At 41.3% G+C, this 16,062-nt stretch overlaps 2 protein-coding genes across 10 annotated transcripts in view; one reads left to right on the forward strand and one right to left on the reverse strand.

The window, feature by feature from the left end:
- Positions 1-11,360, reverse strand: LOC111979119 (proteasome subunit alpha type-7). Its single transcript, XM_024009421.2, has 7 exons — positions 11,095-11,360; positions 10,727-10,853; positions 8,761-8,885; positions 1,139-1,261; positions 781-900; positions 543-605; positions 1-435 (listed from the first exon to the last, which is right to left on the reverse strand). The coding sequence occupies exons 1-7, from the start codon at positions 11,194-11,196 to the stop codon at positions 340-342; spliced, it is 756 nt and encodes a 251-aa protein (XP_023865189.1). The 5' UTR covers positions 11,197-11,360; the 3' UTR covers positions 1-339.
- ss18 (SS18 subunit of BAF chromatin remodeling complex) overlaps positions 10,799-16,062 on the forward strand; it is a 24,873-nt gene continuing 19,609 nt past the window's right edge. For 2 of the 9 annotated variants that reach the window (XM_024009414.2, XM_024009419.2), the window contains exons 1-4: positions 11,709-12,045; positions 12,737-12,813; positions 12,967-13,051; positions 15,280-15,318. In XM_024009414.2, the coding sequence (XP_023865182.1) occupies positions 11,977-12,045; positions 12,737-12,813; positions 12,967-13,051; positions 15,280-15,318 (270 nt within the window). In that variant the 5' untranslated portion in view covers positions 11,709-11,976. Of the gene's footprint in view, positions 10,885-11,707; positions 12,046-12,078; positions 12,167-12,736; positions 12,814-12,966; positions 13,052-15,279; positions 15,319-16,062 lie in introns of those variants that run through there. The other 7 variants (XM_024009418.2, XM_024009412.2, XM_024009413.2 and 4 more) reach the window with 7 other exon arrangements.

A 16,062-nucleotide genomic window follows, 5' to 3' on the forward strand; every position in this document is an offset into this window, starting at 1 on the left:
TACATAAACAAGTTGACTTTATTAAGTATGTCGATCTATTAACATTCACTTCAAATAAGTTCAATGAATAAAAATAACATACTGTTCTTAAAAGAGGGCAGAGGTGAGATCTCCAAGTTCTGAATCCTAACTTGAGATCCACACAACTCAACTTCCACAAACTATGCATTGATGGCAATGCCGGTGGGATATTTATGTGAAAATTCAACATACGAACCTTAGTGTGTGACATGAAAGCTATATTTGGGCCTATAAACCTTGACACTTTCCTATATTTACCGACCAAATACGCTGCCTTTACCCAAATGCTAAATGAAAGCCAGTGGTTGAGTAACGACTTCAAGTAGATTTCTTCTGCTTTTTCTTCTCTGCCTCATCTTCTTTCTCTTTCTCGATCTCAGCCACCAGGGTCTCAATTTCTTTGGACTCCAATAACTACATGGAGTAACAACAAAAGAAAAGAAACAATTAACCCATAGACAAAGACATGTGTAAAGCAGCAAATATTGGGACTAGACCACCAAACTCTTTGGTGAGGTTACCTTCAGTGGCTGGTTTCTTCTGATCACAGCGAGATCAATGTTCTTCCCACCAGACTGAACCACCTGTAAAACATAGTTCAAAAGGTAAAATGTACACAATGGATTTATGGATGGATTTGGCCATATTGAATACACAAATATAACTGTCTCAGACCTACAGAAGTGCCTAGGGGAGTAGGAAGTAGGCGTTAGGGGTCGGTTTGGAGTTTAGCATAAAACAGACAGTGGTTGACCTCACCTCAAGCAAGGCTTTGATTGCCAGCTTAATCGCCTCGTTGTCAGTGGCGATGGCTTCATCTGTGTAGTTCTTCTCCAGGAATTCCCTCACTGTCTTAGCACTGCGGCCAATTGCATTTGCCTGAACAAAGAGATGGGTAACAAATCAGTAACTGAGTATTTTTAAAACAATAAAATACCAATATTGTGGTTTAAATACAGCTCAATAGCTAACGTTTATTTAAAAAACAGACCTCACAATTAAGACAAGAAAATCTCATTTTTGCAACGACACAATTCAGAGAATCATCATGGCTATGAAAAACGTTAAACATATTTATCTGTGGAGAAAGGTGAGGTATTTTTGTGGATTGCCTGACCTTCCATGCATGGTATGTTCCTGAGGGGTCAGTCTGATAGAGCCTGGGGGTCCCATCGTAGTCAAAACCCACGATCAACGCCGAGATGCCAAACGGTCTTCGTCCATTACTCTGAGTGTAACGCTAAAGAAAAATATAAAAAGCTGGCTATCTATGAAAATAAACAAACAGTCAAGTATCATATGGACTCTAGTTTACTCTACCAAACTGGGTACAAGGTGCATGCAGGTTTGGGGAGTAACGGATTACAAAACAACTAACAAAAATATTGTAATCAGATTAGATATACTTTTGAAAAACTAGATGATTACTTACTTTTCTCCCCAATTTCGTGGTATCCAATTGTTAGTAATTACTATCTTGTCTCATCGCTACAACTCCCGTACGGGCTAGGGAGAGACGAAGGTCGAAAGCCATGCGTCCTCTGAAACACAACCCAACCAAGCCGCACTGCTTCTTAACACAGCGCGCCTCCAACCCGGAAGCCAGCCGCACCAATGTGTAGGAGTAAACACTGTGCACCTGGCTACCTTGGTTAGCGCGCACTGCGCCCGGCCCGCCACAGGAGTCGCTGGTGCGCGATGAGACAAGGATATCCCTACCGGCCAAACCCTCCCTAACCACGACAGAGCCTGGGCGCGAACCCAGAGTCTCTGGTGGCGCAGCTATCGCGCTGCGATGCAGTGCCCTAGACCACTGCGCCACCCGGGAGGCCTAGAGTTACTTTTAAATTCCGTTTTTTTTTTTTTTTTTTACATTTATTTTCCTAATGACATTCAAATCAGCATTGAAAAAAGGCTTAAGTTTAAGTTTGTTATGTCTGAAAGAGTCTGACCACAAATCAGTCTGACCACAAATCAGAGACTAATATGATGACACACCAAAAGTGTTTGATGGATAGTTGGGCTCCCGAGTGGCGCAGCAGTCTAAGGCACTGCATCTCAGTGCTAGAGGCGTCACAACAGACCCTGGTTAAATTCCAGGCTGTATCACAACCGGCTGTGATTGGGAGTCCCATAGGGCGACACACAATTGGCCCAGCATCGGCCGGGGTAGACTGTCATTGTAAATAAGAATTTGTTCTTAACTTGCCTAGGTAAATAAAGTTAAAAAAATATCTATAACAATCGTGGGAAAAGAGCAGGAATGGGCTTTTTGTAGGCTACAGTCCAAGTTACTGTATGTCTGCCAATGGTGCGACTGTCGCAATGGTGCGACTGGCTACCACAGCATTCTGCAGCGACACATCTGGTTTGGGCTTAGTGTGGCTATCATTTGTTTTTCAACAGGACAATGACCCTACACACCTCCAGGCTGTGTAAGGGCTATTTGATGAAGAAGGAGAGTGATGGAGTGCTGCATCAGTTGACCTGGCCTCAATAATCACCCGACCTCAACCCAATTGAGATGGTTTGGGATGAGTTGGACCGCAGAGTGAAGGAAAAGCAGCCAACAAGTGCTCAGAACTCCTTCAAGACAGTTGGAAAAGCATTCCAGGTGAAGCTGGTTGAGAGAATGCCAAGTGTGCAAAGCTGTCATCAAGGCAAAGGGTGGCTATTTGAAGAATCTTACATTTAAAATATATTTTGTTTAACAATTTTTGGTTACTACATGATTCCATGTGTATTATTTCATAGTTTTTATATCTTCACTATTATTCTACAATGTATAAAATAGCAACAATAAAAGACAAACCCTTGAATGAGTAGGTGTTCTAAAACTTATGACCGGTATTGTATTTTAACCCAATAATGGTTGAAATTAAGAAGTTTAAGCTGCTTATCAATCATTGTTTTTGCGACCAGGGTTATATTCCCGGCCAATGCATCAACATACGGACGGCAGGTAGCCTAGTGGTTAGAGCTTTGGGCCGGTAACTGAAAAGTTGCTAGATTGAATCCCCGAGCTGACAAGGTAAAAATATGTTGTTCTGCCCCCTAAACTGACTTGTGAAATAAAATAAAAATATATTCGTTACGTAAACCGTTTAAGAACCAAAACGGAAGCAAACAGGGCAAAACGCAAGTTTCTATCCCTGTTAGTGAGCATTTCTCCTTTGCCAAGATAATCCATCTACCTGGCAGGTGTGGCATATCAAGAAGCTGATGAAACAGCATGATATTTACACAGGTGCAACTCGTGCTGGGGACAAAAGGCCACTAAAATGTGCAGTTTTGTCACACCACAGATTTCTCAAGTTGAGGGAGGAGGCAATTAGCATGCTGACTGTAGGGATGTCCACCAGAGTTGTTGCTATGGAATTTAATGATAATTTCACTACCATAAACCACCAACGTCGTTTTAGAGAATTTGGCAGTACGTCCAACCGGCCTCACAACCGCAAACCACGTGTATGGTGTCGTGTGGGCGAGCGGTGTGCAGATGTCAACTTTGTGAACAGAGTGCCCCATGGTAGCGGTGGGGTTATGGTTTTGTCAGGCATTAGCTACGGACAACGAACACATTTTATCGATGGCAATTTGAATGCACAGAGATACCATGACGAGATCCTGAGGCCCATTGTCATGCCATTAATCCGCTGCCATCACCTCATGTTTCAGCATGGTAATGCACGGCCCCATGTCGTAAAGATCTGTATACAATTCCTGGAAACTGAAAATGTCCCAGTTCTTCCATGGCCTGCGTACTAACCAGGCCTGTCACCCATTAAGCATATTTGGGATGCTCTGGATCGGCGTGTACGACAGCGTGTTCCAGATCCCTCCAATATCAAGCAACTTCGCACAGCCGTTGAAGAGGAGTAGGACAACATTTCACAGGTCACAATCAACAGCCTGATCAACACTATGCGAAGGATATGTGTCACGCTGCATGAGGCAAATGGTGGTCACACCAGATACTGACTGGTTTTCTGATCAACGCCCCCACATTTTTTATTAAGGTATCTGTGACCAACAGATCTGTATTCCCAGTCATGTGATATCCATAGATTAGGGCCTAATGAATTTATTTCAATTGACTGATTTCCTTACATGAACTGTGACTCAGTAAAATATTTTAAATTGTTGCATTTATATTTTTGTTCAGTATAGTGTTAGACTCTGGGTTAAAATCGGGACAGTATTATACTACAGACATGTAAGTTGATTGGTTATTCGAATTTGTTTATTTTTGATTTAACATTTTGTTTTTGATTCACAATGTGAATCATGTGTTCGAAGGGAAAATGACCAGTTCCCTATGACCAGTTCCCTGGGATCCTTGTCCTTGGGTAAATATACAAATGTATTTTGTTCAGTCTGCATATAGAAGGAAAAATATGTCAATAAGGGACGACAGTTACTCCAAATGGATTGTGATATGTGTATTGCTGATTTAATTTTTGTCTCGATACAAATTTCACCAGATTGGAGTGTGGGATTCTTCGATGGGTTAGGGTGCTAACTTCCTGATCTGGTAACTCTTCCGAGAGGTCGCCAGTAAAATACATGAGTATGAACTCATTTTGAAAATGGTTTCAACAGTAACAGTATGTTATTATGCTCTTTCCTCTCTTGAGGTTATCATGGAAGGGGACATCAGATCGTGTCTTAATGCATCGTAGGAATAATTTGACCACAAACAGTGTGTGTGAACCTCAAAACCCTCCCTAACCGGCTGAAGAAAGAGCGACAAAGGCGTTCAATGCGACAGCGACTTTTAACACTTCTATCTGAGTCTGAGCCAAACCTGGGTACGGGCGGCAGGAGTGCTGAGACCGCGTGTGTGGAGAGAGATAACGGCTCAGGTGAGAGACTCGTGTACGTGGGAGAAACGGATGTATCTATTTGGATATTGAAAATCGGGACATGATCAAGGGCCATCAAATGTGACAGGCAAGAGTTACATGTGCCGTTGGGAAGATGAACTGTAACGCTATCTGAAGAAGACACGCTAGAATGATAAGTGCCGGGAGGGGGGGGGGGCGGTCTATTTTACTCACTGCGAACAATTTAGACTAAGTATGCATTGAGATATCGCTCTTTCATTACCAGATCACTCACGACAGGAAAACAGGAACAAATGCGGGCTGTAATGAGAAGAGCTATTACCGGCAGTAAAAAAGTTCAGTTAATAAACGTACATTCTAACAGGGACGATGTGTGCTAGGTTGAGAGACTTGAATTCGAGTCATAGACTCAAAGTAAGCACTAAGGACTGTCATTCTGAATTTGGGTTAGATAATTTATAAAATGTTTTAGTTATGATTCGGATAAAGAGAGGGGCTCTAAAACGGTGCGGGGTGGGGGCACTGCAAAAATGTATTTGGCGTAGGGAGGCTCTAGAAACCTTATCTGTAAGTATCCTCCGACAGGGAGGTTGTTAGAGAACTCACTGGACGATAGCTTGGGTCAACCATGAAGGCTTTTTTTGGTTTTCTTTTGTTTTACCATGTCATCAGAATGTTAATGTTAAATCACAATACATATAGATGGCTGGAAGATACGGGACAATTAATTGCATACGAGGCTCATAGTCTGTGTTTTGCGATAACACCCAAGGATGAAAATGAAGGAGAGGGCATGGAGACCAGCATCACATGGGTATAGAAAGTAATGGATGGACGGTTCTTTCCACAGTTTTAGTCGCATCAAGGGTGGTGTGAAGTTACTATACATGTACTTTTCTTCTCTTTCCTTTTCAAGTCAATGTGTTTTAAGGTTTTGTGGAACATAAGAGTGATCATTGTTCCAGAGGAACTGATGTATGTTGACTAATTGATTTGAGAATGTTTTAGTATGTTTGTGTAGAAGTGCATTAGGAGTAGTGACTAGTGTTTTATGGGTCAGATGGAATGATATATGCAAATGTATCTGCAGCAGGAGGTGAAGTACACGAGGCCTGTGTTTGAGACAGAATGTTTATATAGGGCTGTTAAGTGGGATGGAATGTGACTGCGGGGGAGATCTGTGGGGGCTCATAAATTAAGGTTGTGGTGATAGAGGGGTATCATTCCCAGAGACTATGTATATTGTTACAGGAAATAGCTCATAGGAGAGGGATGACTGCTAACTGTGCACAATATATAGGGACTATTATGGAGTTAAATTGAACATTACACAAACCCAGATCATGGTATTAGGTTGGATATTCTTCCAACTCATTAATCTCGTTCCCAATTTCTAACAGCCGGAAAACACTTGACAGATTACATGCAGTAGTTATTCTCACAGCAGTCGCCTGTACCCCTGCACACTGACTCGGTACCAGTGCCCCCTGTATATAGGCTTGTTATTGCTTTTCTTATTGTGTTACCTTTTATTATTACTTTTTATTTTAGCCTACTTGGTAAATACTTTCTTCTTCTTAAACTGCACTGTTGGTTAAGGGCTTGTAAGTAAGCATTTCACGGTAAAGTCTACACTTGTTGTATTCGGCGCATGTCGCAAATAAAGTCTGATTTGATTTGTAGGGACAGTAATTGGAGGAGGCTATGGTCATGGGCCATGTTAGGAGTAGCAGGGGTTACATTAGTAGCATTGTTTGGTTATCAGTTTATGAGGACTTATGCCAAATGGCTAGGTAGTTGGGAGACTGATGGGAGTGCCGGGGGCTGTTATTCAAATGCCACAAATTAGTGATCTTCCCATAAGTTGTCAGGAAATGACCCTTGCGTTGCAGTGTGTATACCCTCAGGTGAAAGCAGCACATGAGGAGCAGGAGATAACCGAGGCACGGGCTGAATTCTGGAGATTGACTGTACATCAAGATACACCAGGCAGGGATGTTGGGACAGCAATGTTCTGGTCTACACACAGTACTCCTTACAGCACCTGCAGCGGTAAAAATCGTCAGGTCTCTCCTCAGTGGGTGCATAGTTCTCACAGGAAGTGAGGTCCAGCTGCATAATGGGTGAGCTTGAAGACACCATGACAAAGGAAGCGGAGCTAAAGAGAGAGAGAGAGACTAGATTCCACAGTAGACATGCAGATTGGTTGGGTCTGGGAGCTACTTTAAACATAGTTGGGTTAGCTGCTTTATTGGTTAATGCATCATATAAAAGGATAGATGTGGGATAATTGTACTCTAAACAACATTTTGGAGGCATTGATATGAAAGTCTATACAGTGCTGAGTTACCTCAAGAAGATGTAGCGTTGATTAGGGATACACACTTGCCTATCAGGTGAGGTGCCTATCAGGTGGCAATGGAGGAGATTGGGAACAAAGTGAAAATGACATGGCTTGGGAACACCTCTCAGAACCTGGGGCCGGTAAGGGGAAGACTGGGCGAAAGCATTAGGAGGCTTTTAGGGCTTTCATTTTTGTGGAATCCAGCAGAAAAGTATACTGGAGGCATAGAGTCAGGTGAAGAGAGAGTGGGAATTGTCATGGTCTCAGACTTTGGTTTTCATGCATATATGCATATAGTTAATACTGTTATGTTTAGTGTTTCTCGTTGCTTTGCAAGTTTTGTGCTATCACTCTGTTGGGAACCAGAAGGAGAACGTTGAACTGGGACAAGTCAACAGACCCAGGGGACACGTTATAATCAGTGTTCTATGAGGACTGGAAATAAGATTGTGTATGGTGTGATCATAGAACAGAGGCCATAAGTCTCTGAGTTTGTAAACCTCACTGTGAATGTTAATTATGTTTATTTTTTGTTCATGTTTTACTAATGATTGTATGTCCATTTATAAGTAATTTTCAAGTGTATGTAATGTTGAACAGTATGGAGTTAAATGTTCAAAACAGGGGACTGTTAGATTCTGGGTTAAAGTTGGAACATTATTATACTAGGAGACATGATACATCAGAAGTAATACTATAGTATCTGAGGAGTGATAGAGACTGATTTTTACATCAGAAGTTAATGGTTATCTGTAGGAGCCAGATGGCTTTGGAATGTGCTGGGTAGAGGGGAGGCAGTCACATGATTGCTATAGGTGATTCGGGTGGAGAGCTTTGGATTAGGCATCAAGGGGGTTGAGGTCAGGTCACCTTAAGGGAGAAGGAACGGTTTATTACCCTATCACTTCGTCTTCCTGTTGAACCATAAAAGATGTAAGGGTTGGAGAGAAGGAGGAGTGCATCTAAATTGAAGTATATAAACCTGTGGTGGTGGAAACATGTTTTGTCCAATGCAGCTGTATTGATCCTCTGGGAAGAATTAAACTTGGTTCAGCTTTCATAGTGTCCGTAGAGTTTTTACTCTGAGAATTAGAACCTAACAATAGTAACTGTAAAGGATTACATTCCGAATGTAACCTACCCAACCCTGGTTGCAAGCGCCGATGCTGTCACTCTTGGACAACATCATCACATTGACCCAACACAGAAAGTCCCCTCTGTGTCACTAATGTTGAATAAACTTGAACTTACTCTGCCAGTTGTCCAGGTGGTTGGTCTTTATGAAGTTGACAAAATATCCACAGGGAAGTCTTATTAAACAGACTTTTTAAACGTGGGTCTGCTACAGGTGCCTGACAAATTGCTTCCCCTCACATTAAAATATAAGTCTTATACAAGCCATCTCTTGCTTGTGTACATATGAGAGAGACTATTGGAGGGCTGTGACTTTCTGTTTTAGTGAAGTCTAATTGTTGAGTGGTGTCTGTCACGGATGGCAATAGCAAGTCGTTAGGTGCTGTTGTTAGTTAGAGGTGGTGTGTATTGTACCTGTTTCAGGGTGGCGATGTGTCGTGTGATGTACTCAACGGTGACTGGGTCCTCCACTGTGAGCCTGTGACTCTGGCACTCCACCCGAGCTCTGTTGATCACAATGCGGGCATCTGCTGTCAGACCTGACAGAGGCAGACAACTGGTTAAATAAGAGACAATAACAGCGAAACGTTCAGCTGGTTTGGCTATGAGCCACAGCAAACCAAACAATATTGAAACCAGACAAATGGCAGAAAAAAACTCCCTCGACAAAGCTTTACCTCTGGAAACAGCCATTACACAAATTGTTCTTGCTAGGCAATGTTAGCTACAGTTGAAGTCGGAAGTTTACATACACTTAGATTGGAGTCATTACAACTCGTTTTTCAACCACTCCACAAATCTCTTGTTAACAAACTATAGTTTTGGCCAGTATGTTAGGACATCTACTTTGTGCATGACAAGTAATTTTTTCAACAATTGTTTACAGACAGATTACTTTACTTATCATTCCCTGTATCACAATTCCAGTGGGTCAGAAGTTCACATACACTAAGTTGACTGTGCCTTTGGAAAATTTCAGAAAATTATGTCATGGCTTTAGAAGCTTCTGATAGGCTAATTGACATCATTTGAGTCAATTGGAGGTGTACCTGTGGATGTATTTCAAGGCCTACCTTCAAACTCAGTGCCTCGTTGCTTGACATCATGGGAAAATCAAAAGAAATCAGCCAAAACCTCAGAAAGAAAATTGTAGACCTCCACAAGTCTGGTTCATACTTGGGAGCAATTTCCAAATGCCTGAAGGTAGCACGTTCATCTGTACAAACAATAGTACGCAAGTATAAACACCATGGGACCACGCAGCCGTCATACCGCTCAGGAAGGAGACGCGTTCCCTCTCCTAGAGATGAACGTACTTTGGTGTGAAAAGTGCAAATCAATCCCAGAACAAAAGCAAAGGACCTTGTGAAGATGCTTCAGGAAACAGGTACAAAAGTATTTATCCGCAGTAAAATGAGTCCTATAACCTGAAAGGCCGCTCAGCAAGGTAGAAGCCACTGCTCCAAAAGTGACATAAAAAAGCAAGACTACGGTTTGCAACTGCACATGGGGAAAAAGATCGTACTTTTTGGAGAAATGTTCTCTGGTCTGATGAAACAAAAATAGAACTGTTTGGAGGAAAAAGGGGGAGGCTTGCAAGCCGAAGAACACCATCCCAACCGTGAAGCACGGGGGTGGCAGCATCATGTTGTGGGGGTGCTTTGCTTCAGGAGAGACTGGTTCACTTCACCAAATAGATGGCATCATGAGGATTGAAAATTGTGGATATATTGAAGCAACATCTCAAGACATCAGTCAAAGTTAAAGCTTGGTCGCAAATGGGTCTTCCAAATGGACAATGACACCAAGCATACTTCCAAAGTTGTGACAAAATGGCTTAAGGACAACAATGTCAAGGTATTGGAGTGGCCATCACAAAGCCCTGACCTCAATCCAATAGAAAATGTGTGGGCAGAACTGAAAAAGCGTGTGAGCAAGGAGGCCTACAATCCTGACTCAGTTACACCAGCTTTGTCAGGAGGAATGGGCCAAAATTCACCCAATTTATTGTGGGACGCTTGTGGAAGGCTACCTGAAACGTTTGACCCAAGTTAAACAATTTAAAGGCAATGCTACCAAATACTAATTGAGTGTATGTAAACTTCTTACCCACTGGGAATGTGACGAAATAAATAAAAGCTGAAATAAATCACTCTTATTCTGACATTTTACGTTCTTATAATAAAGAAGTGATCCTAACTGACCTAAAACAGGGAATTCTTACTAGGATTAAATGTCAGGAATTGTGAAAAACTGAGTTTAAATGTATTTGGCTAAGGTGTATGTAAACTTCCGACTTCAACTGTACTTACTTTGGCATGTCGTCTGATGATCAAGATAACATGCAAATTAAATAATATGTAGTTAGCTAGTTAGATACCTGCGAATGCCATGCAAACATGTTCGTCTAGGGCGCAGATCTTGCGGACTGTTCTTTCCTCCTGTAGTTTGGCGACAGACTTCTTCTCAACTCCAAGGACAACAATGTCTTTGCCCCTGATGCCCACCTAAATTAGGAATGAATGGGGAAATGAAACAGTTAAGTAGTTCGACACTAGCTAAGTAATCTCACTGAAATTCAAGTAAATATTGCGTTAAACAACAGAACATGATAGCTAGCTAAATTGAGTTAGCTAGCAACTTTCTCCAACAGCATCACAATGTTACGTTAGCTAGCTATCTTATCATACATTAGCTACATAGTAGCTAAATGACACAGCTTACGTTAGCTTAGCTTCATAAACTTACAGCAGTGGAGCCTTTCTTCACAGCCTCTTGTGCATATTCCACCTGAAAAAGGTGACCGTCGGGAGAAAACACAGTGATCGCCCTGTCATATCTTGCTGCCATTATGTTTCTCGAAACAGATGTACTGAAATGTTTAAAAAGTGTTGCTAGCTACTCCGCTAGCGAATGTTTGCCAGCTAGTGTTGAGTGAGAGTGTAATCACAGGGCGCATGCGCTTCAATTTTGAGCATTTCACCAAGAAAATTTTCATAAATTCACAGATGCCTCTGCAACATTTTATTTTACTCTTTAAAAACTCAACAGCATTTCATTGTTATCATAAGTGGTTCCGGGACTATAATAAGGGTTTAATACAGACGTTTTCAGCGCTGTTTGGACCCTTTCCGGGGGATACTATTTCCCATTCCCCTGTGGCCTTTGGGTTGAGTTTGGATGATTCCACCTTTGGACAGGGGTTGAAAACATCGTTTTGTTTTTATAAAAGTCTTAATTTTACCCCACAAAACAACAATACAATGCATTGACATGTTTTTCTAATTTCGATATATATATATATCTCATGAAGATATATTACATCTCAAGGGCATTATCGTTCAGCCCTTTAGTTGGCCGTGTTCGAGAGCATCAAAACGACTGCAGGCCACTGCCGACTTACTGATCTACAAAATCACGGTGGATCATAAATAATGACTCATTGTTGTTTGTAGATCAGTCAATCAGTCACAATTTTCCCATGATACATTGCGGATTTGATCCTCTCGAACACGGCCATGGACTACATCACAGAATAACATCAGATGTTGCTATTCTAAACTGTCTGCTTTGAGTTCTACAGATTTGTTAGTTGTTTAGTTGTATGTTTTAGCTTTATATGAAAACACCATGTCGGTGGCGTTTGCACCTCACAGACAACGTGGAAAGGGTGATATAACACCCGCTGGAATTCAAAAGGTAGCTAATTCATTTTTATCACGCACCGCAACAGAATGGAGGCGGATACAGCACCAGCTGCTGTTGTTAGCTAACTAGCTTAGCCAGCGGCCAGGTCGAACTGTAAAGAGGGAAATAGATGGTAACAATGTTGCTAGGGTAAAGCGCGGTCAATATGAACTTCGCGGTAGTGGGCAAATAATCTAAAAATAACTAACATGTTTAGTCGATTCGATGGACTAACATTGAATTTGTTTCTGATATAAATGGAAGCATAGGCTAAGGTTTTCTTAGCTAGTTGGATTGTTAGCGTCTTTTGTTAGCCAGGCACGCACAGGACTACTAGTATCTATGACATTGATTATAGCTAACTAACGTTGGAGAAAAGGGCAAAAGACCGGTTGACCAGCTAACTACGATGTTGCCATCAATTTCATGTACTACTGTACTCTCAAAGAACATATGATTTCATGAGTAGTCTGCATTGGAATGGGACAGCCGTTTGTCCTGCTGAAGTTCAACCAGTCAATACAAGCAACATTGTTTTCATGCATGTTTCCAATCCCCTTAAAATTGTATTTAGGCTACTGTATTCTCTCATATGTAACAGGCCCGAATGCAAACATTACTGGATAGGAAGATGCAGTTGTCTTCTATAGGCCTATCCACATGTTTTTCAGTTTTCTTCCCGTTTTGCTCTGTCATGTTTCAGTTACTGGATGAGAACAATCAGCTGATTCAATGTATAATGGATTTCCAGAGCAAAGGAAAGACCGCAGAATGTTCACAGTAAGTTATCATTTATGTATTATACAAAAGTTCCATACCTGATGTTCTTTCAGGTTGCACACTGTCATGCATGTAAGTTTTTGCAGTGTATTGATGGCCCATCTCCCTGTCTTTTAAATGTTAAAATGTGTTTTATGTTCGTTCTGTCAAAAGGTACCAACAAATGCTCCACAGAAATTTGGTTTACCTGGCCACGATAGCAGACTCCAATCAGAACATGCAGTCTCTGCTCCCTGCTGTGAGTATGGGTCCAGGGCGAAGGGCAGTGACGTAGGTGCTGATTCACTCTGACACATTTCTGCCAGAGAGAAAACATGAAGCGTACTGGAATTCATGAAGTTGTACAGATATTGTACAATTTCAAATAAGGTGTTGTTCTTGGCTAGTAGCCTAGTATTTTTTTTATTGCCCCAAACATGGTAATAAAAAAAATACCCTCTCCATATAATTCCCTTCACCAACTGATATAATATATAGGCCTAGATCACAACTTGACATTTTTTTATTAAACTAGGCAAGTCAGTTAAGAACAAATTCTTATTTACAATGACGGCCTAGGAACAACTGCCTTGTTCAGGGGTAGAAATACAGATTTTTACCTTGTCAGCTCAGGGATTCGATCTAGCAACCTTTTGGTTACTGGCCCAACGCTCTAACCACTAGGCTACCTGCCGCCCCAAATATAAGGGCATAGACAGGCAATTAAAGAATGCCCTCTACATATACAGTACCAGTCAAAAGTTTGGGATCTTCTTTATTTTTACTATTTTCTACATTGTACAATAATAGTGAAGACATTAAACCTATGAAATAACACATATGGAATCATGAAGTAAGACAACAAGTGTTAAGCAAATCAAAATATATTTTATATTTGAGAATTCAAAGTAGCAATGACAGCTTTGTACACTCTTGGAATTCTCTCAATCAGCTTCATGAGGTAGTCACCTGTAATGTATTTAAATTAACAGGTGTGCCTTCTTAAAAGTTAATTTGTGGAATTTCTTCCCTTAATGGGTTTGTGTCAATCAGTTGTGTTGTGACAAGATAGGGACTGGTATACTGAAGATAGCCCTATTTGGTAAAAGGCCAAGTTCATATTATGGCAAGAACAGCTCAAATAAGCAAAGAGAAATGACAGTCCATCATTACTTTAAGACATGAAGGTCAGTCAATCTGGGAAATTTCAAGGACTTCAAGTGCAGTCGCAAAAACATCAAGCTCTGTGATTAAACTGTCTCATGAGGATCACCACAGGAAAGGTAGACCCAGAGTTACCTCTGCTGCAGAGAATAAGTTCATTAGAGTTACCAGCCTCAGAAATTGCAGCCAAAGAAATGCTTCACAGAGTTCAAGTAACAGACGCATCTCAACTGTTTAGAGGAGACTGCGTGAATCAGGCCTTCATGGTCAACTTGCTGCAAAGAAACCACTACTCAAGGACACCAATAATAAGAAGAGACATGCTTGGGCCAAGAAACATGAGCAATGGACCTTAGACCGGTGGAAATCTGTCCTTTGGTCTGATGAGTCCCAATTTGTGATTAGAATTTTTTTGGTCTAACCGCTGTGTCTTTGTGAGACACAGAGTAGGTGAACGGACCATCTCTGCATGTGTGTTTCCCACCGTGAAGCATGGAGGAGGTGGTGTGGGTATGCTTTGCTGGTGACACTGTTTGTGATTTATTTAGAATTCAAGGCACTCTTCACGACCATGGCTACCACAGCATAATGCAGCGATACGCCATCCCATCTGGTTTGCGCTTAGTGGGACTATCGTTTGTTTTTCAACAGGACAATGACCCAACATACCTACAGGCTGTGTAAGGACTATTTGACCAAGAAGGAGAGTGATGTATTGCTGCATCAGATGACCTGGCCTCCACAATCACCTGACCTCAACCCAATTGAGATGGTTTGGGATGATTTGGACCGCAGAGTGAAGGAAAAGCAGCCAATGTGGAGACTCCTTCAAGACTGTTGGAATAGCATTCCAGGTGAAGCTGGTTGAGAGAATGCCAAGTGTGTAAAGCTGTCAAGGCAAAAGGTGGCTACTTTAAAGAATCTAAAAAATATTTTGACTTTTTTTGGTTACTACATGATTCCATATGTGTTATTATCACTTATTATACAATGTAGAAAATAGTAAAAAGGAAGAAAAACCCTTGAATGAGTAGGTGTGTCCAAACGTTTGACTGGTACTGTACATTACACTGCTAGTCAGAAATTCCACTAGATTCGTCAAGTACAGGAAATGAGGCCATAATACGTGTTACCCCTTCCCTTTTGCTTGTATATCTACCGCTGTCAAGCTCTGACGATAGATTTTGTGGTGCATGTGAGATTGAAAGCAATCATTTGATATGCCTCATATGCCACCCAAATGCAAGCTTGCTCGGTCTCCCCTGTTGTTGGACAAAGGGGAGGTGTATAATGTTCACCTAGATGCTCTGTACTTGATTTCAGAAGTGTGACTCCCCTACTCCTCCAGAGGTAAAGCTTGAAGTGAGTATGGATGGAGAAGTGGTGTTTGAATTATGATAGGGTGTCTAAGGTGTCTTGGTTCACACAATATTCATACTGTGTATTGCAGGCTATTTCCCATAGATATTCAATCAGGTTATGTCACACCTCTGAGACACACTGCTGGTGATAGGCCAATTGATGGCCTTTACAATAGTATGAGATAATGTAATGGTATACTCTGTTGATAGGCCATCCTTTATTATATAAGCTTGCTTGTTGCTTCAATCTGGCGCTGTGAAATAGAGGATAGAATAACATATATCCAGACACTATACAGTGCATTCGGAAAGTATTCAGACCCCTTAAATTTTCCAAATTTTGTTACGTCATAGCCTAATTCTGAATTTGATTAAATTGTTATTTTTCATCATGATTGTACACACATTACTCCACAATGACAAAGCAAAAACAGGTTTTTAGAAATGTTTGCAAATTTATAAAAAATAAACTGAAATATAACATTTACATAAGTATTCAGACCCTTTACTTAATACTTTGTTGAAGCACCTTTCGCAGCGATTACATCCTTGAGTTTTCTTGGGTATTACGCTACAAGCTTTGCACGCCTGTATTTGGGGAGTTTCTCCCATTCTTCTAGGAAGAGTCTTGGTGGTTCCGAACTTCTTCCATTTAAGAATGATGGAGGCCACTGTGTTCTTGGGTACCTTCAATGTTGCAAACATTTTTTGGTACCCTTTCCCAGATTTGTGTCTCGGAGCTCTA

This window comes from Salvelinus sp. IW2-2015, linkage group LG19 (assembly GCF_002910315.2).
Source record: "Salvelinus sp. IW2-2015 linkage group LG19, ASM291031v2, whole genome shotgun sequence".
NCBI lineage: Eukaryota > Metazoa > Chordata > Actinopteri > Salmoniformes > Salmonidae > Salvelinus > Salvelinus sp. IW2-2015.

Coding starts and splice junctions, on each gene's coding strand:
- LOC111979119 (XM_024009421.2), bottom strand. CDS start 11,196: ATGGCAGCAAGATATGACAGGGCGATCACTGTGTTTTCTCCCGACGGT. Junction 10,854..11,094: donor TGAAGAAAGGCTCCACTGCT/GTAAGTTTATGA, acceptor TTCCTAATTTAG/GTGGGCATCAGGGGCAAAGA. Junction 606..780: donor CAATCAAAGCCTTGCTTGAG/GTGAGGTCAACC, acceptor TATGTTTTACAG/GTGGTTCAGTCTGGTGGGAA.